Raw genomic sequence first — 18637 nt, forward strand, 5'->3', positions numbered from 1 at the left:
CATACTCCTGGGGTTGGCGATCTGTCCCTCTGTTATGACCCACTTTGAGAAAAGAAAAGAATATGCAACCACGACCACTGAGGTTAGCTGGACGCCCGGGAGAGCCCTTCATCCTATTGACAGTTGCGGGCGACTGGCTGAGGCCGCGCTTCTATCATTAATCTTAGTAAGCGTCGACTGTGTACGCTAGCACCGAGACTCACGGAGAGCAGCCTCACTCCTCCAGGCCCGGCTCGCCCTGTGCCGCCCGACTGACGGGGCGGCCCGGCCTGCGCTGAACACGTCCGGCCTGGGCTATGCGCTCCAGCGGTGCATGCGCTTGCTCTCGGCTTCTGGACCCCTCGGCCGCCAGGTCCCCCCCACCACGGGGCCCCCGACACCCCCGGGCCCCGCGCCCGCCCCGGCGGAGTTCTACCCCGCAGATGGCCGCATCCCGCAGGCTCTTCCTCCCGCGGCAGCTCCCTCGGTCCGGACCCCGCGCATCAAGAGCTCCCGAGCTCCAGTACCTGCTTCTCCGCCGTGGCGGAGGCCGGAACTCCGTGCGCGCCCATAGCAACACCCCGGCCAGTGTCGTTGCTATGCGGCATGGACGTGTCGAAAGGCGCACAGGTGCCCAGCCCCTCAATTTTGTCCTCGATCGGCCCCTGTCACCTGTCACCTCGCCCGCCCCCAACGGCTTGCCCCGCGGAGCCAGCTCCAGCCATCGCGGCGGCGGTGCTGTGACGTCACGGTCCTGGCGGCCAATCCAAGGGCCGCGCGCGGGACGTGGCCCTCACGCGCATCCGTCGCCCAGAAGGAAGGGGAGTTGTTGCGCCTGCGCAAGGTCTCTGCCGCCGGCTCGCAGCGCGTGGAGCCTTCTCCGCTTCGTGCGCATCGGCTCGGCTTCGCCTTCCGGCGGCGGCACGCAGCGCTCGCGTGTCATGTCGTGGCTCTTCGGCATCAAGGGCCCCAAGGGCGAAGGCGCAGGGCCGCCTCTGCCCCTGCCGCCCGCGCAGCCCGGGGTCGAGGGCGGCGGGGACCGAGGCGCAGGGGACCGGCCGGCGCCCAAGGACAAATGGAGCAACTTCGACCCGACGGGCTTGGAGCGCGCGGCCAAGGCGGCGCGCGAGCTGGAGCACTCGCGTGAGTGCGGCAAGTGAGCCGGCGAGGGCGGGGCGGCTGGACCGGGAGGCTCGGAGGCATATGGCTCTCCGTGGTCTGAGTAATCGAGCGGCGAGGGGCCGTGGGCGGTCCCTCTTGTCGGGCGAGGAGACCGATCTCCAGCGGTAACCCCGCCCGAGCCACCTTGCGTGCAGAGAGGTTCGGAATCCCCCACCCACTTCTGGCACCTTCCTTGGTGCCACTCGTCTCTCAGGTGGGGAAACCAGTGCCGAGGGACTCAGAAGGTACAGGTAGGTGGCGGAGCTACCCACTGACCTTCAGTTACCACCTCTTGCTGGGGCCACGTGGAACGGCCGAGGCTGGCCCGGTCGCAGGTCCGTTTATGGTGGTTGCTAGCAATTTTCCGCTTAAGGAAGGAAGCATGTTTGAAGATCTTTGGCATTGAGGAAAGTAAGATAGATTTGCATGTATTACTGGGAAATGTTAGCCTTCAGGTTGGCGAGGTCTGTAAAGCAACAGGTAGGTTGGCCCTTGCCCAGCTGATGACCTTCCTGACTCAGGCCCTCAAGGCATCAGTGGTGACTGTGCCATCGTTAGATTTATTTACTTATTTTTTGATGGAGGTACGGGGGATTGAACCTAGAACCTGGTGCATGCTAAATACTCACTGTACTACCACTGAGTTATACCCTCCCCGACTGCGCCTTCATTAAACCCATGGTTTTCCTCCCAACTTTCATTTTTTCTGTGGCTTTAACAGTTTCCCTCAAGATTGTAGCATCTGTGTAAGGGTCTGGAATGTAGCACATACTGAGTAGATATTAGTTGAAAGGACACAGTGGCTCTCAAATTTGTAAGCAGAGTTGCCCTTTTCTCAAAGAGAAGCCTTCCAAGCAGGTATAAGAATCTTCCTGGCCTGGCACTTGGTGGCTCAGTCCCTGCCCTTCCACAGGGGCCACAAGAACATCCTGGCCAAAGATCTCGAGTCTGTTTGACTCTCAGATTCTGGGAGGGACATTCAACACATTTGGGTATTTGGGCCCGGGCCCAGGACAGCCTGTTTCCATAGACCTAGCTGGAACACTCTCCTCCCCAGAGCAGGTGTATTAAGTTTGCAGGATAGTTTCAATCATCAGGTTGTATTGAGAGGCAGTCTGGGCTTCAGGACCCTATAGATGATGACAGACTTTTGACACATGACCTAATTTCTTAGGCTGCTGTGTGGATTTTGCCCATTCACCGTGCCAGGAATTTCAGTTTTTCTGCTTTTAGAAGCTGAATCCTGTCTCTTGGCCCCCCCTAACGCATGCAGTCATATGGGCCAGCGTGAATAGCGTTGAGTGTGTCCGAGGGTAGCAACTAAGGGACCTTTCCTACTTCCTGTCTACTTGTGTCTGCAAATTGTTCCCAAGTCTCTTACACTGGCTGCCCCAAAGCTCTTGCCCCAGGACATTCTCCACCAGGGTCCCCAGGGCCTTGGCCTCTGCTCTCTGCCCCCAAGCAGCTCCTGCAGAGTTCTCAGCTGCCACCACCTAGTGACAGTTTCTACTTGGACTCTACCTCGTTTTTCTTCTGCTGTCCTTCCTGGCTTCACTACTGACCAGTGGGAGAGGTTTCGCTCTGGTCTGCCCCCCCTTCCTGTCCCCAGACCCTCCTTCCCGTGGTGCCTCAGGTCCCTCTGCCCTGTAGCCCCCCTGCAGGCGTGTCTTTGGCAGATGCTCCCAGTTCGCAGCCCTGGTTAGCTTGCGCCTGCTCTCATTCACCTCACTGCTGTCTCCACGCAAACCAGGGGTGTCCTTAGCTGCTCCTTGCAGCGTAACCACCTGTTCCCTGGGCCCAGCCTGATGCTACCTGGTTCCCCAGCTCTCCCAGGCCCTCCTAGGAGGCCAGAGCAGCACATTTGGCCTTGGGCTGTGCTCCTCATGTATGTACAGGATGCCCGAAAGAGCACCTTGCCTGTGGTGGGTGCACTTAATGCTGTGGCGTGCAGTCTCCTGGTGCAGGACGAATCAAGGTGGTGTGTCAGCATTGAGAGTGTGACCTGTGATTAGTGGGGCTCTTGGGGGCCTGGGGGCCAGGCCCTGTGCTGAGTGGTTTGCCCACTTTCTCCCTGAGTTGGGGGACAGAACTCTTCTTACTCCCTTTGCAGGTGAGGCACTCAGGGGTGAACCTGGCTTGCCAAAGGCCACATTGTGAGTGAACAGGGCAGCTGGGACTTGTCTGCTGCACCAGGATGAGCACAGGAGCTGTTGCGCCCTCCGCCCCCGGGGCAGAGTCAGCCCTTGGCTTCCCAAGCAACCAGTGCACCAGGCGGGACCCTGATGCCTTCCTGCTGCTGCTCCTCAGGGGCGGGACCTTAGGTCCCAGGGACCCAGGGGAGGGCCTCACGGAGGCTCCAGAAGGTGGCGGCTCTGGCTCCTGACCGGCCCTGAAGGGCCTCCCCAAGCTCTGAAGCTAAACAGCGCGCCCCAGCTGACCACCCAAGCGCTTAGAGCCAGTTAGTCCCAGGGGTCACGCTGTAGTTAGCGACGTGTGTGCTACAGGTTAGGGACGACAGGTGTGGGGTCTGCACTTACCTTGAAGGCCTCAGAAAGTGAGATCGTGGGGGGAGCGGTGAGGGGCCGGGTGGGAAGCAGCCTGGGAATGAGGGTTCCTGCCTTCTCTCCACGCTCCTTTGTGTTAGGTTGTGGTGGACTGTTGCGCCTGGAGGGCTGCGTCATCACAGAACTATTAGGGCTGAGATTAGGGCTTTTTCAGCAAGAAAACTATGGAGTCAGGTTTTTTTTCCAGAACAGCCACATATCGATGCACATGAATTTCTCCTCACGAAGAAAACACTTGGAAGCCGTTAATAACCCACGTGTTAATACGGCCAGTGAGGAGCCGTCATCCTGCTCGCTCTGGCTTCCTTCTGCTTTAATCCTCGTTTGCTTCTCATTCACCTTCTCGCCCGCGTGTTTGGCGGCAGATCAGCAGGGGGAACCAGAGGCTTAGGAGAGAAGTGTGGGAACTTGACAAATAAGGACACTGTGGCCACAGGCTTGCCGTTTGTTTAATTGGCAAACAGTCACCACGTTGACCTTCCTCCTGTCAGCGGGCGTGGGGCAGCCTCTTTTGGAACCTTCTGGAACCTTCTGGAATATGAAGGTTCCCTGGGGGTGAGACCTCACACGCGGGGTTTCCCGTTGGGGATAGAGCAGACGTAGGTGGCCAGATGGGGTTAGTGGCCCTTGGAGGGAGGGGTCACTGAGCAGGTGTGACAGGAATGAGGATGGCTATGTGTGCTCTTGGCTTGAGATGGATTGTGGTCTCCCTGGACACCCCTTGCCACGTGTGTGCTGCTCGCCTGGTGTCCTGATGTCTGCGCCCCCACCCCCCGCAGGACACGCCAAGGAGGCCCTGAGTCTGGCGCAGATGCAGGAGCAGACACTTCAGCTGGAGCAGCAGTCCAAGATCAAGGTGGGTAGCGGGTGTGTTGCTGGCAGACGGGGCTTGTCCCCAAGGTCATGGGAGAGCCCCAGAGAGAGGATGTGGTGGTGGGGCTCGGGTGCCCCCTTCTAGCTCCCTCTGGGAGGGAACTGGGGGATGACAGACGCAGGACAGAGAGTTCTGCCCAGAGCCTCCTGGAAGGGCAGGTGTGGGTGGGAAGTCTGGCCCCCTTTGAGCACGGAGCAAGCGCAGAAAAGGCCTAGGCTCCACCCTGCCCGGTCGGCACACAGCGCAGGCACTGTGGAACGTCTCCAGGAGGGAGTGACAGCCGCCCCGGAAGCCATCTTGCTCCTTCAGGGCCCAGCCCGTCTGTTTTCCTGGCGCGTCTCTGTCGGTGGGCCCGGCTTCCTGGGAACCTCGTGTGGCTGCAGCTGAGAGCCGGTGGGCCTGGGCAGCGCTGGTCTAGGCTGCATCCCTGCCCAGGGGCTACACAGACCTGTCTGGCCTTCTCAGACCCCGCTCAGACTCAGACCCCGATTCAGGGGAGGACTATTGAGGTGGCCGGAGCTTGAAGCTGGGGTGGGGGCCATGCAGGCCCAGCTTGTGGCAGCTGGTTGTCGTGCAGGAGTACGAGGCCGCCGTGGAGCAGCTGAAGAGCGAGCAGATCCGTGTGCAGGCGGAGGAGAGGAGGAAGACCCTGAGCGAGGAGACACGGCAGCACCAGGCTGTAAGGGCCTGGGTGGCCAGGGCGGGGCGCACCTGGGGTGGCCTTGTGCAGACGTCTGCAGCCCTGGGTCTCTTGGTGTGGAGTGGGACAGGAGCCCTCGTGCTCACGTGTGTCAGCGTGGCAGGCGTGGCCGAGCCGCTTCTCCGGGGCTGCAGCGCCCGTGGAGTCTGGGTCTGGGCGATGGTTCTGCCTGGTCCCAGCCTCTCCATCTGGGCTTGTTCATGACGCCGTCTCCCTCCCCAGAGGGCCCAGTACCAGGACAAGCTGGCCCGGCAGCGGTACGAGGACCAGCTGAAGCAGCAGGTGGGCTTGGCACACCAGCCCATGCAGGGCAGGCGGGGGCTGGAGTCTGGGTGCTTTCCCCCTGTGGTAACTGCTGGGTCCTGGGCAGCTGCACACGAGGCACACGTATTCGGTCCTCCAGGCTCCGGCGCGCCCTGCTGCATGGCCTCCATGGTGGAGCAGGCTCGGCTGCTGAGAGGGTTCTCCCTGGAGAGACGTGACTGGAACCTGGGCAGGACAGGCTCACGGGGGGCATTCAAATGTTTGTGCCTGTCGTGGGCACTTGAGCTTTTAAACTTACCCGTCAGGCAAACTGCCCGCTTTGTGAGAACAGCTGGGGGTCTGCCCTGTGCTAGGGTGGGGGCTCCTGAACGCCTCCCCCTGGTGCCCACCTGTCCTGTTGCGTTCAGACCTGCCTGCCGGAGTAGGGGTGGGTGTGCAGACCCCAGAGTGACTGTTCCTGAGGACATATCTGAGGCCAGAGCAGGTAACTGATTGATGTTGACTTTTACCTAATTTAAAGCCTTTTCCCTCCCCTTGTGGCTTCTTTTCAGCAAGTTCTCAATGAGGAGAATTTACGGAAGCAGGAGGAGTCTGTGCAGAAGCAGGAGGCCCTGCGACGAGGTCGGGTGCAGCGGGGACCCTAGGCGGAGGCTCCTCATCCTGCAGGACCAGAAGGGTGGGGCAGTCTGGGCTCACTCCTCTGGGAGCCTGCCTGCCAGGGATGGGCTCTGGGGGTGGTCACAGAGGGCAGGGAGGTGGTGGGCCGTGGGCTGAGCACCCCCTTGGCCCCTGCAGCCACGGTGGAGCGGGAGATGGAGCTGCGGCACAAGAATGAGATGCTGCGGGTGGAGGCTGAGGCGCGGGCCCGGGCCAGGGCTGAGCGCGAGAACGCCGACATCACTCGTGAGCAGATCCGCCTGAAGGCTGCAGAGCACCGCCAGACCATCCTGGAGTCCATCAGGTGAGGCTGGCCTGGTGGGCGCCCGCGGCCCCTTCCTCTGCACTGGCCCCTCCACTGGCCCTTTGTCCAGCTCAGGCTCAGGTCCACTTGCTCTTCCGCTGCAGGACGGCTGGCACCCTGTTTGGTGAAGGGTTCCGTGCCTTTGTGACCGACTGGGACAAAGTGACAGCCACGGTAAATACCACTGCCATCTTACCCCGTGACGCGGAAAGGCGCCTGGGCTGGGACTCTGACCTGCTCATTACCATCCCTCTGCTCGCTGGTGCCCGCCCGCTGGAAAATGTAACTGGAAAGCTGCTGGTGGGACGTGGCAGAGGCTCCGGAAGTGGGGGTGGGGGCAGAAACCCTCTTCACTTCTGCAAGGGCTCTCCCCACAGTGTTTGGTTTGCCATCAGCCTAGGGGTCCCTCTGCTCTTTGTGGCTGGAGCTCCACTCGTCCTGCTGGAGCGCACTCTCCAGTAGGTCTCGTTTTGTCAGTAACAAAGGGTGTTCATGATAGGCTTTCTGATACCTCGCCTGCCTGGAAATGCTTTCTGTATCCTGTGTACCTGAGTGCCAGCTGGGTGTGGAATTCGGGGTTGCAGGCCTTCCACTGGGCAGGGGATGCAGGTGGGCGTCACTGCCTCCTCTGTCCTGCTCCAGGTGGCTGGGCTGACGCTGTTGGCTGTCGGGGTCTATTCTGCCAAGAACGCCACGTCTGTCGCTGGGCGGTACTTCGAGGCCCGGCTGGGGAAGCCGTCCCTGGTGCGGGAAACCTCCCGTATCACGGTGCTGGAGGCGCTGAGGCATCCCGTGCAGGTAACCGCAGGCCTCCTGGAGCTGCGCGCCTGCCCGGTTCCTTGCGGTCCTACAGCCAGAGCGCACATAGGTCCTCCTCCCCCTTTACGCCAGCACGCTGCCGTCTCTTCCTACATGTTGATTTGCGTTTGACTCTTCCTCAGTGCCGTCCCTTGGGCCCTGTCGCATCAGCACTGGGGGCCCTCACCCCAGTCCACTTGGTCCCTCTCTGGTCCCCCTGGGTTGACTTAGGGTTGTTCACAAACTTTCGGGGCTCCAGCAAGCTGTCCTCCTATGAGAGCAGCTGCTGGAAGCAGCCTGGTGTGCTGCCTTCCCCAGGGTCATGGGGGCTGTGGCCGCACAGGCTGTGCTGCGGGCGACGGATGAAGACGAGTAAGGAGCCTGTGAGCCTCGCAGCCCAGCCCCGCCGACGTCTCACCTGCCGGCCTTCTCTCTGGGGCTGGTCGTGCAGGTCCTGGGGTGCGACCCTGCACCTGGCGGCTCTGCAGTTGACCCTGGTGCTCCCCACCCGCAGGTCAGCAGGCGGCTCCTCAGTAAGCCTCAGGACGCGTTGGAGGGCGTCGTCCTCAGCGTAAGTGCTGCTGCCCCTCCCGAGAGTGTCCCCGCGGAGCGGGGTTGCTCTTCCTTCTGGAAGCTGGGTCTGCTGGCAGAGCCTTGCCTGGGAGATGCCCAGGAGGGACAGACTTGGCAGCAGAGTGTGTCCCCTGGCAGCCCAGCCTGGAGGCCCGTGTGCGGGACATTGCCATTGCCACCAGGAACACCAAGAAGAATAGGAGCCTGTACCGGAACATTCTGATGTATGGGCCGCCCGGGACCGGCAAGACGCTGTTTGCCAAGGTCAGGGCGCGGCCAGGTCTGGGGGCCTTCGGGATCTCAACTGCTCGGGAGGGGTGCTGTGGGCAGTGCGCAGCTTCTGGGGAGAGGGTGCTGGTGTCGGGGCCACAGTGGGCTGGGGGCAGCCCCTTCCTGGCTCTTCCAGGCAAGGAGTCCCCCAGCATGTGGTCCGGACCTCTGTGGCTGCCAGTGGCGGGGCAGAGGCTTGGACCGAGCCAGCTTTAAAGTGGGGGTGAAACACTGCCTTCCCCTGCCCACCCTTCTCGCCAGAAACTTGCGCTGCACTCGGGCATGGACTACGCCATCATGACCGGTGGGGACGTGGCCCCCATGGGGCGGGATGGTGTGACTGCCATGCACAAGGTCTTCGACTGGGCCAACACCAGCCGGCGAGGGTGAGCCAGGCGCCTCCTGGGAACGGGGGTCAGTGACTTTCCCCGCAGCCTGTCCGCGAGGTACGCGAGCCTCTTGGTGCCTCTGACTGTAAAACGTTTTAGACCAGGGGCCACCTGCCTGTCTTTAGTTCCTTTCTCACGACGCTGGCATTTGGCAGCCCCCATCTGTAGCCGAGGTCCAGATCCCGCAGGCTGGTGAGGGCCGCGTGTGGTTTGGGGTTTCAGGGTGGTACCTGTGCTGGGCAACACCACCTCCTCATGAGGCCTCGTCCCCTTCTCAGCCTCCTGCTCTTCGTGGATGAAGCAGACGCCTTTCTCAGGAAGCGAGCGACCGTGAGTGTCTCAGAGCCTGGAGGGCCGGGCAGGCCACAGGTGGGTGGTCAGGGGCCCGTGCCAGAGCTGAGCAGAGCCCGGCGGCTTGGGCTGCGTCTGCACGTTCAGGCAAGGTCGTTGGTCGCCCGTGACTGGGGTCATGCTTCCTTCATAAACTTACAAAAGCAGAAGTTTCGAGTCTTCTTGATGTCAATCTTCAGCCTTAAGCTTAGACGCGTGAAGACGCCGCAGTGTTTGTCCTGGACGAGCAGGGGCTGTGCCCGTTTGTGGGGTCTGGCTGCTTCCTGAGCTCCGCTGCTCGGGCCTGACGCCAGAACTTTCTTTCTTTAGGAGAAGATAAGCGAGGATCTCAGGGCCACCCTGAACGCCTTCCTGCACCGGACGGGCCAGCATAGCAGCAAGTGAGGAGAGCCCATGTGCAGGCCCCTTTCCGGTACCACCATGTGGTCCTCATGGCAGCCTTTCACATGGGCCCTGCTGCCCCTGGGCGGCTGCCAGGGAGCAGAGCAGGCCCACTCCTGACCCGCGTGGGTGGACATCCCCACGTCTTCTGCCCATGCAGTGGGATGGCCAGTCGGGGACCGTGGGGCGTTTATGGGAGCCACTGAGAAGCTGCACTGGTCTCTGAAGCAGTGCCAAGTGGCACATGTTTGTCTCCGGGCCACTGCCCCTGACTTCAGGCCCTTGGCATCTCCCACTGTCCCTGAAATGGGCTGTCATAGGGTCACTCCACGACCAGGGGTCCCAGGGCACAGGTGGTCCTTCTGAACACCCTAGTCTTGCTCCTCTGCGTTGGCAAGGCCCTGCTGGTCCCTGAGGTGGTGTCCAGCCCTGCCAGTCAGCTATACGGCCACCATGCTGGACGCCACAGCCTGACCCACTGCTGGTGGGGACCCCACAGCCACTGAGACCCCCAGGGCATGAGTAGGTTCCTGCTGAGTTGGCGCCTCTGCTCTGCTGAGCCTCAGGCCCCGTGATCCCTCCTCTCCATGGTGAGGGGTAGGCAGGGGTCTGTCTCAGACCCAGGTCCCAGGGTCCCCGTCCCTCCTGCACACAGGGGGCTTACGTGGCCATCCCGTCAGGCTTTGCCATCGGTCAGGGAGAAGCATGAAACTGGGGCAAGACGGGAAAGGGTGTGCAGCCCAGGGCAACGTGGGGCCTTTGTGGGGTTTTTAGGGTTAAAAACTATCAGGTAGGTTCTGCTGGACAGCAGCCCTCAGCCCTTGCCGTGTCTGCGGCTGCCGCAGGTTCATGCTCGTCCTGGCCAGCAACCAGCCCGAGCAGTTTGACTGGGCCATCAACGACCGCATTGATGAGATGGTCAGCTTCGACCTGCCGCGGCAGGAGGAGCGGGAGCGCCTGGTGAGAATGTATTTTGACAAGTATGTTCTTAAACCAGCCACAGAAGGAAAGCAGTAAGTGTCCCCGCCGGCCATGGTCACGCCCCGCCCCAACACGCCGGGTTCCTCCCACCTGGGCGCCCAACCCCGATCCTGACCCGGGCCTCCCCATCCTGTCATCCCCTTGGCCCCCAAGCCTCGTCCTGCTCTTCCAGACACTCAGGTCCAAGCCGCCGCCTGGTTCTGGGTTGTGAGGGTGGTGAGCCTCACTCTGGGGCGGTTGTGGCCGTCTTGGTGGCAGGGCCCACAGCTGACCCTGACTCGGAAGCGGGGCCACTCACCAGCACAGGGCGAGGCCCTGGCTGCATAGGGAGGGAGCCCTCCACCCTGCATCCAGGCTCCTGGGCACCTGGGTGTGCTCCAGATAGGCAGGGGCTGCTCTATTCTGAGCCTCCCTGGGGCCCAGCTCAGCCCGGCTGACCTGAATCCCTCCTGTCGCTGCCACACCGCCCTCCACTCTGAGGCAGACTTTGCCAGCCTGCCCCTACCTCCCGATGGTCTAGACACTGTACCGTCTGAGGTTCTTAGGGCTTTTACTAGAGTTTGAGTGGCATCTCTGGGGCCTCAGCCAGGCCTGACGGGAAGGGGTGTGTGTGGAGGTGGGAACTGAGGTTCAGGCTGCTGGGCTGTGTGAGTGCTGGGTGGGGTGTGGAGCGAGGGGACATGGTGGGGATTTGATGGGGCGGGTGGTGGGGCCGGGTATACGGCTCCAGGGCACCCTACGCTCACCCATTCTGAGCAGCCCCACAGCTGCCCTGGGGGCAGGTCAGGTGCCTCCATCCTCACATGGCCCCTGCCCAGGCCCTACCCCAGCTCTAGGAGGAAGGTAGGTGCCCAAAGGGTCAGAAGGGTGGAGCAGCCAGACCCACCACACACTGGATGCCAGGGTTCCCGGCGCAGGCCCCTGCCTGGCAGACGCCCCTGCCCTCCGTCTGAGGGGAGCCACGGGTGCCACGGGCCTGGGTCTCTCTCCTGCGGGTGCTCGGGAATCACTCGGAAACTCCTCACCAGGCGCTTGAAGCTGGCCCAGTTTGATTATGGGAAGAAGTGCTCAGAGATTGCACGCCTGACCGAGGGCATGTCGGGCCGGGAGATCTCCCAGCTTGCCGTGGCGTGGCAGGTAAGTTGGAGGCGTGCCCCCCAGGCCAGAGCCCGGCCGATCCGGAGACCCCAGGGTCGGAAGGCGGCTGGCCGGGCCCCTGCCTCCCCGAGGGTTTGTGGTGAAGGGTTCTTTGCACGCAGGTGTGACGCGGTGTCCTGCTTTCCTGCCCCAGCCACTCCCTCCACCCCCACCACGGGAAGACGGGCCAGGGCTGCCTGTGGTTTCACATATTGTGGTCCTTGCTGTCGTTCTGGTCCAAGTCAGATGGGGCTCTGAAATCAGCAGCATGTCACGTGGTCATCCAGGTCCCACCAGCCCGAGCTCAGTGTCTCAGGAACCACTGGACTTTGTCCCACGCTGGGGCCCAGGGCAGTTGGCACAGGCGACTGCAGAGGTAGAAAGCACGGGGGACACAGCTGGGTCAGGCGTGGAGCATCCCAGGAGCTGCCTGTGGGCTCATCGGAAGGCTCAGGACGTGAGGAGCCTGGACTGGCTGGCGTGAGGGGTCAGACACCTCTTCCCCGGCTTCACACGGAGGGAGACCATGGGTTTTGGGATTGTCTGCTGGTGCGTGAGTGCCCTCGGGTGTCCTGGCTTTTAGTGCAGGTTTTCTGAGTCCCCCGGGTGGCTGGACTGTGGGAGTGGCTCAAGGCACACAGACTAAGTGGCCCTTGGTGTCCTAACACCCGGTTTTTCATCTGAAACGTCCAGCAGAAGTTCCAGGGATGCTAGTTGACCCCCAGGAGCCTTGGGTGCAGCCACTGAGATTGAGTTTCTCCGGGGTTGTTGCTGGGTGATTTGTATCTGTCGCCACGTGACAACTCGGCCGTTGTCCATTTGGGATGAGTGTGTACTTTATAAACTAAGCAGACATCTGCCTGGGTTTGAATGTCGCAGCCCAGTTACTTAGGGGGACCATGTTAGAAAGAGCTGGGTTCTGCTGCTGTAACAGTCAGTCCCAGGTTGGAAGCTCTGCCCCAATGTGGGTCAGCTGGGGGTTCTGCTCCAGGCGGGCCTCACAAGGAACTCCCAAGTTTGGCTCTGTTTCCACAACCAACAAAGTGGTCAACAGGATGTCTAAGTCAGCGTGGGTGCTGTAACAAAATGCCACAGCCAGCAGCTTAAACAGATGTTTATTCCCTGCAGTTCTGTGGGGGCTGGATGTTCCAGATCAAGATGGGTGGCGGGGGGTCCGATGAAAGCTCTCTGGTGTATCTTCTTATGAGGACACTGGTCCTGTAGGATCAGGGATCCACCCTTATGACCTCTTCCAACCTTGATAACTTTCTCAGGCCTCATCTCCAGATCCAGCCCTGCAGGAGACAGGGCTTCCGCATGAGTTCAAGGGAGACACAGGCATTCAGTCCCAGTGGTTGGAGGCGGTGGGTGCTCTCCCTGGGTTCTGGTCCTGACACCAGCGTGTATCCAGTCACTATTGGTCAGCTCCGCCTGAGGCCTGTCTCCTCCCTGCTCATGGAAGGAGCCAAAATGTCAGGGGTTCCACCACCTTGGACAGAATGTGGTGGGGTGTCTTCCTTTGTGGCCCCAGGTGCACAGGGCTGGGCTGCTGTGGCCGCTTCTGCCCACCTGCCTGTCCCCCTGGGCTGGACGGCCCGTGACAACCATGCTCCTCCTCCCGAAGCCCGCCCTGCCAGTGTCGCATGGACCCAGTGCGGCTGCCACCCCCGTGAGATGGTCTTGCTAGTGCAGTTCATGCTTCTTACCATCTGGAGTCACCTGTCGCGGGACTTACTGCTTTTTTTTAAACATAGAATTCACCATCTCAGCCATTTTTAAGGGCACAGCTCAGGGGCATTCAGCACATTCATGTTGTGAGCTGTCACCACTATCCATCTCCAGAACCTTCTCATCTCCCCAAACTGAAACTCTGTCTCCGTGAAACACAACTCCCCAGCCCCTCCTGCTTCCTGTCCTTGTGAGTCTGACTCCTCCAGGGCCCCGATGAGGAGTCGTGCACGTTTGTATGATGTTGATAATTGGCCTGTTTCACTGAGCGCCGCATCCTCGAGGTCCACCACCGTGTGCCAGGTGTCAGTCTCCTTCCTTGTCGGGGCTGCCTGATCCCCCGGAGTGCAGGGGTGCTCCGCGGTCACCTGGCTGTCCGCAGAGGGACACTCAGCTGCTGCTGCCTCACCCAGCTGTTGTGAGTGGTGCTACTGTGACCGTGGGTGCACAGAGCTCTCTTCCAGGCCCTGCTTCCAGTTCTGCTGGGTGCAAACACTCGAGCAGAGTTGGGGGCTCATGTGGTCATTCTGTGGTCAGTTTCTTGAGGAGCCTCCACACCGTCATCCACGGCAGCTGCGCCCCAGCTCCCAGCCCCCGCGTCCCCGCCAGCGCTTGCTGTTCTGGTTTTCGATAGTGGCCACCCCGACGGGCGCACGGTGGAGTCTCACTGCGCTGCGGGTTTGCTTCCCTGGTGGTCAGTGGTGCTGAGCACCTCGTGTGCGTAAGGGTCCTGTGTGTCGTCTTCGGGGGGGGGGGGTCTGTTCAAGTCCTTGGTCCCTTTTGAATTGGGTTGTTTAGGGTTTTTTGAATTGTAGGGATTGTTTATATATTCTGGATGTTAACCTTTTTTCAGACACGTAATTTGCAAATACCTTCTCCCATCGTGTGGTTGCCTTTCAGCTCTGCAGATAGTGTCCTTTGAAGCACGAAAATTTTTAATTTTGATGAAGTCCAGTTTACTTTCCTTTTGTCACCTGCGCTTTTAGTGGCATAGCCAGGAGGTTACTGCTCAGTTCAGTGTCTGGGAGCTTCTCCCCCATGTTTTTTCCTACTAGTTTTGTAGTTTGGGGCCCAATGTTTAGGTCTCTGATCATTGAGTTAAGTTTTGTGTGTAAAGTAAGGTAGGAGTGCAGCTTGGTTCTTCTGTGTGTGGATATCCCGTTTTCGCAGCACCATTTGTTGAAAAGACTCCTTTCACCCCCTGAATGGTCTTGGCACCCTTGCTGGAAATCAATGGACCACACATGTGAGGGTTTATTTCTGAGCTTTCTATTCTATTCTGTTGATCTGTCTGTCTTAATGCCGCCACCACACTGTTTTGATCACTGCAGCTTTGTAGTAGCTTTTAAAATCAGAGAGTGTGGGGGAGGGTATAGCTCAGTGGTAGAGTGCATGCTTAGCACGCACGAGGTCCTGGGTTCAATCCCCAGTACATCATTAAAAAAACAATTTAAAAAAACCTACAAACCTGATTACTTCCCCCAAAAGAAATAAGTAAAAAATAAATTAAAAAAATAAAACAATATCAGGGAGTGTGAATCCTCCAACATGTTCTTATTCAAGACCGTTTTGGCTGTGTGAGGTCCCTTGAGATTGCATGTGAATTTTAGAGTGGATTTTTTTCTTTCTTTTAAATTGAAGTATAGTCACTTTACAGTGTGTCAATTTCTGTTGCACAGCAAAAACACTGAAATTGTGATAGGAATGGCACTGAATCTATAGACTGCTTTGGGCAGTACTGATGTCCCAACAATACTGTCTTCTAATGCCTGAGCAGATGCCCTTCTGTGTTTTCAGTGTCTTTAACTTCACTGACATTTTCTGAAAACACTAGTTTTCAGTGTGCAGGGCTCTCACCTCCTTGGGGAAGTTCGCTTCTGAGTATTTGATTCTTTGTGATGCTGTTGTAAATGGAATTTCCTTTCCAGATTGTGCATCATTGCTATATAGAGAATCAAAGGGTTTTTGAGTGTTAATTTTCTGTCCAGCAACTTTGCTGAATTTATTACTTTTAACAGTTTTTTGGGGGGAAGTCTTTAGGATTTACTACATATAAGATCATGTCATCTGCAAACAGATAATTTTACCTCTTTCTTTCTAATTTGGATGTTTTTTATTCCTTGTTCTTGCCTGATGGCTGTGTCTACAGCTTCTAGTGCTGTTCTGACTAAAAGTCGTGAAAGCAGGCATCCTTGCCTTGTTCCTGATCTTAGAGGAAAAGCTTTCAGTCTCTCATCACTGCAATGATGTTTTGCCGTGGGTTTTTCTTATATGGTCTTTATCAGGTTGAGGAAATTTCCTTCCATTCCTAGTTTATCCAGTGTTTTCATCAAGAAAGGGTGTTGGATTTTGCCGAATGTGTTTTTGGCATCGGTTGAGAGGATCTGTGGTTTCTGCTCTCCGTATTGTTAACATGCTATATTAATCACATTGGTGGATTTCCCTAGGTCAACCATCCTGCCATCCCAGGAATAAATCCCACTTGGTTGTGGTGTATAATCCTTTCAATACGCTGCTGAGTTTGGTTTGCTCGTGTTTTGTTGAGGGTTTTACATCAGTGTTCACAGAGGGCCTGGGTCTGTAGTTCTCGTGTGGTGTCTTGTCTGGTTTTCGTGTCAGGGTGATGCTGGCCTCAGAACGAGTTAGGAAGTGTTCCTTCCTCTTCAGTGTTTGGAAGAGTTCTGGAGGGATTGGTGTTAGTTCTCCTTTAAGCATTTGGCAGAATTCACCCGTGACCATCAAGTCCAGGACTTGCCTTTTTTTTAAGTGAACTTTTAACCTTTTGAATAATTTCAGGTTCACAGAGAAGTTGCAAGGCTGGCATAGAGTCCCTTCCACGTTGTGGTGACTCACCACAGCCCTTGACTCCCCTAGGACCTGGTGTCACCCAGAGTCCCCCTTGCAATGCCCCGCGACATTCAGTCACGTCTCTGGCCTGCTGGGAAGGACGGGTCCCCGACGCCCCTTGTTCTCAATGGCCGCAGCAGTGGTGAGGATGCTGTAGAAGGTCCCTCACTGGGTTTGTCTAATACCTTTCTCATGACTAGACTGGGATGTGGGGTTTTGAGTGGAGACCCCAGAGGTGAGGTGTCCTTCTGGTCACCGCATCGGGGGCACCTGATGCCCACTCGACATCACAGGGCTGTTGGCCCTGGCTGCTTCACCAGGCCTCTCCATGGAAGTCAGTTTTCCCCCTTTCCTCGTTTATTCGGAAGTGCGTCCCGAGGTCCAGCCCCTCTTGGGCAGACACATCTGCTCAGATGCTCCATGGTTCCACAAGGGCAGCTGCATGCCCTCCCCCACCTCTGCCTCCAGACCCTGCCCACAGGGCCCTCGGGGTCCCCACCCACCTTGCCGCCTCTGCTGCTTTGCAGAGCTTTGCAGGGGCAGCAGCCAGCTCGAGGGGGGATGCTCCTCGAGGGGGGATGCCCCTCAGGGGAGGATGCTCCTCGAGGGAGGATGCTCCTCGAGGGAGGATGCACGTTGGCCTGTGTGTTCTGAGAGGCCTTTATCCTTGGCCTCAGCAGGGGTGCCGAGGACAGCTGTGTCCCCAGGGTGAACCAGCCTGGGTGAGCAGAGTGACTGGTCATTGCAGATGGTGGGGGCTTGTGCACAGTGCCCCGTGTGGGCAGAGGCCACTCAGGTAGCTGGAGAGAGACGGGACTGGCTTGGGCCCCTGCTTCGCAGGCACATGTTAGAGCCCCAGGCTGGGTGACAGGCAGCAGGTGGGGCATGGGGCCATCTGGGAGGAGTGCAGCCTGCCAGAGGTGACCTGCCAGCAGCTGAAGTGCTGTGGACCACACCAGGGCCTAGTCAGCAGAACTGTGGTTCCCCCACCCACACGCCACAGCTGGGAGCCCCGGGCACTGGGCATGTTGAGCAGTGGGCTGTCAGGAGCCCACAGTTCTGGGAAGACTGTTTGCAGATGGTAGGGCTGGTGAGGGGCAGGTCCTGGTGGACTACGGGTGCTCAGCATTCGGGGTCAGCTTGGCCTGTTGGGGCCCCTGACACCATCGAGATTGCTGGGGGTCCTGCCCTCCCTTCGCTGACTGGCCCGTGGTAGTGCTGCTGTCTGCGCCCCCACCCCAGAGCAAGGCTCTCCAGGTCTTCAGTTGGGGGGCTGGGCTGCTTCCTGACAGCGGGTCTCCAGCTTTCTATTTTTAGAAAGTCTTTGAGAAACTCGGTGGAGCAGGCAGCACTGGTGCCAGCTGGGGGCGCGGGCATTGCAGGGAGGGTGGCCGCTCTTGGCTGCAGGTTGACCTGTAAGCACACGTGTGAGGGCATCCTGCACGCACGGGGATGCCAGGCCTGTGCCATTGGCACGTTGGCCTGCATGTTCTGAGAGGCCAGGCCCCTTTGGCTGAGCGCTGGCCCAGGGGGCATCCCAGGCTTGGCCCCAACCTGCCCCTGTCCCACATCTCCAAGGTGGGGTGGGGGGCAGGTTGCAGTGACAGTGGGGCCGTCCAGGCTGCCTTTCCTGGGGCTGGCCCTGGACTACTTGGCGGGTGGTTCCTGGAACCAGTGGCTGAGGCCTGGCCCCGCTGCGGGCAGCCCCCCTCCCCACCCCGCGCCCTGCCTCAGTGCTCTCCTTTTCCTGCCAGGCCATGGCATATGCTTCTGAGGATGGGGTCCTCACTGAGGCCATGATGGATGCCCGGGTCCAGGATGCCATCCAGCAGCACAAGCAGAAGATGCAGTGGCTGAGGGCCGAGGGGGTCCAGCCCCTGCTCCCAAGTGTACCATCCAAGTGAGCTGGGCCTGGACACCTGGGGCACACTGGCCAGGTGACATTGCCAAGAGGAAACACCCAGGTGCCCTGTTTCCCAGAGGATGTGGGGGCACCGCACAGCTGCCCACCTCCCAGCATTTTTAATCTTCCTCCGGTCAGGGCAAGGGCAGCACTAGAGGCCTCCGCTCAGGACCAGCTGTGCTGTGCATCTTTGTGGTGGGGTTGGTTCCCCAGTCTGCCGCCCTCCAGGCTGTGGTGCTGGAGGGGGAGGGACAGGTTGGGGCCAGCCCCAGGACACTGTTGGGAGATGTCTGCAAGCCAGGCCCAGGTGGGAAGAGGGCACTGCCCCCCACGCCCAGGCTGACAGCTCATATTCCCAGGCAGGCACTGGGTGCTGCGGTTGACCAGCAATAGCGATCCGGCCAAGTGGGGGGCCTGGCCCTGCCCAGTCCCACTTGGGACCAGAACTGCATGCAGTGAGCAGAGCTGGCCCCTGTGAAGCCCAATAGAAATGCCCGCCTATCACTGTCCTGGGAAAGGAGGTGCCCCTCATGTCTGTGGGCCAGTGAACCTAGGGGCTGAGAACAGGCCCACGGCACCTGCTGGGGGCCATTCTTGAGGCCTGAGACCCGCTGCCACGGACGTCCAGTGCTGGGGGACTGCCCAGCCTGCAGAAGCCGCAGCTCACTCTGGAGTCGGGGTCTTTTTATCCAGAATCTAATAAAACCTTTGACAGTTATTTCCCAGCGTCTTATCTCTTGGCTGGTGTAGGGGGTGGGTCTTGGAGGGGGTCACGG

At 59.3% G+C, this 18637-nt stretch overlaps 1 protein-coding gene and 1 long non-coding RNA gene across 4 annotated transcripts in view; one reads left to right on the plus strand and one right to left on the minus strand.

Moving 5' to 3' along the window:
- Positions 1-10000, minus strand: part of LOC116668211 — a 23944-nt gene extending 13944 nt beyond the window's left edge. Inside the window, exons 1-2 of the long non-coding RNA XR_004325274.1 lie at positions 9989-10000; positions 2696-2697 (exon numbers count right to left, since the gene is read on the minus strand). This is a non-coding gene — a long non-coding RNA (uncharacterized LOC116668211). The remainder of the gene's footprint in view (positions 1-2695; positions 2698-9988) is intronic.
- LOC102523787 (ATPase family AAA domain-containing protein 3) lies at positions 815-18579 on the plus strand. Of its 3 annotated transcripts, none has more exons than XM_032494912.1 (16): positions 815-1122; positions 4484-4560; positions 5156-5257; positions 5501-5560; positions 6094-6163; positions 6338-6503; positions 6608-6677; positions 7146-7301; positions 7816-7872; positions 8013-8138; positions 8406-8530; positions 8812-8863; positions 9194-9264; positions 10111-10278; positions 11275-11383; positions 11506-17706. In XM_032494912.1, exons 1-16 carry the CDS (start codon positions 921-923, stop codon positions 11509-11511), a joined length of 1617 nt encoding a protein of 538 aa, XP_032350803.1. In that variant the 5' UTR covers positions 815-920; the 3' UTR covers positions 11512-17706. The 3 variants fall into 3 exon arrangements, with proteins under 3 accessions (XP_032350803.1, XP_032350802.1, XP_014406709.1); XM_032494911.1 differs by lacking the exon at positions 11506-17706 and adding an exon at positions 17713-18579 and having other exon boundaries at positions 816-1122; XM_014551223.2 differs by lacking the exons at positions 815-1122; positions 4484-4560; positions 11506-17706 and adding an exon at positions 17713-18579 and having other exon boundaries at positions 5176-5257; positions 6094-6218.
- Positions 18580-18637: the final 58 nt, after the last annotated feature.

The sequence above is a fragment of the Camelus ferus genome, chromosome 13, assembly GCF_009834535.1.
Source record: "Camelus ferus isolate YT-003-E chromosome 13, BCGSAC_Cfer_1.0, whole genome shotgun sequence".
Classification (NCBI taxonomy): domain Eukaryota; kingdom Metazoa; phylum Chordata; class Mammalia; order Artiodactyla; family Camelidae; genus Camelus; species Camelus ferus.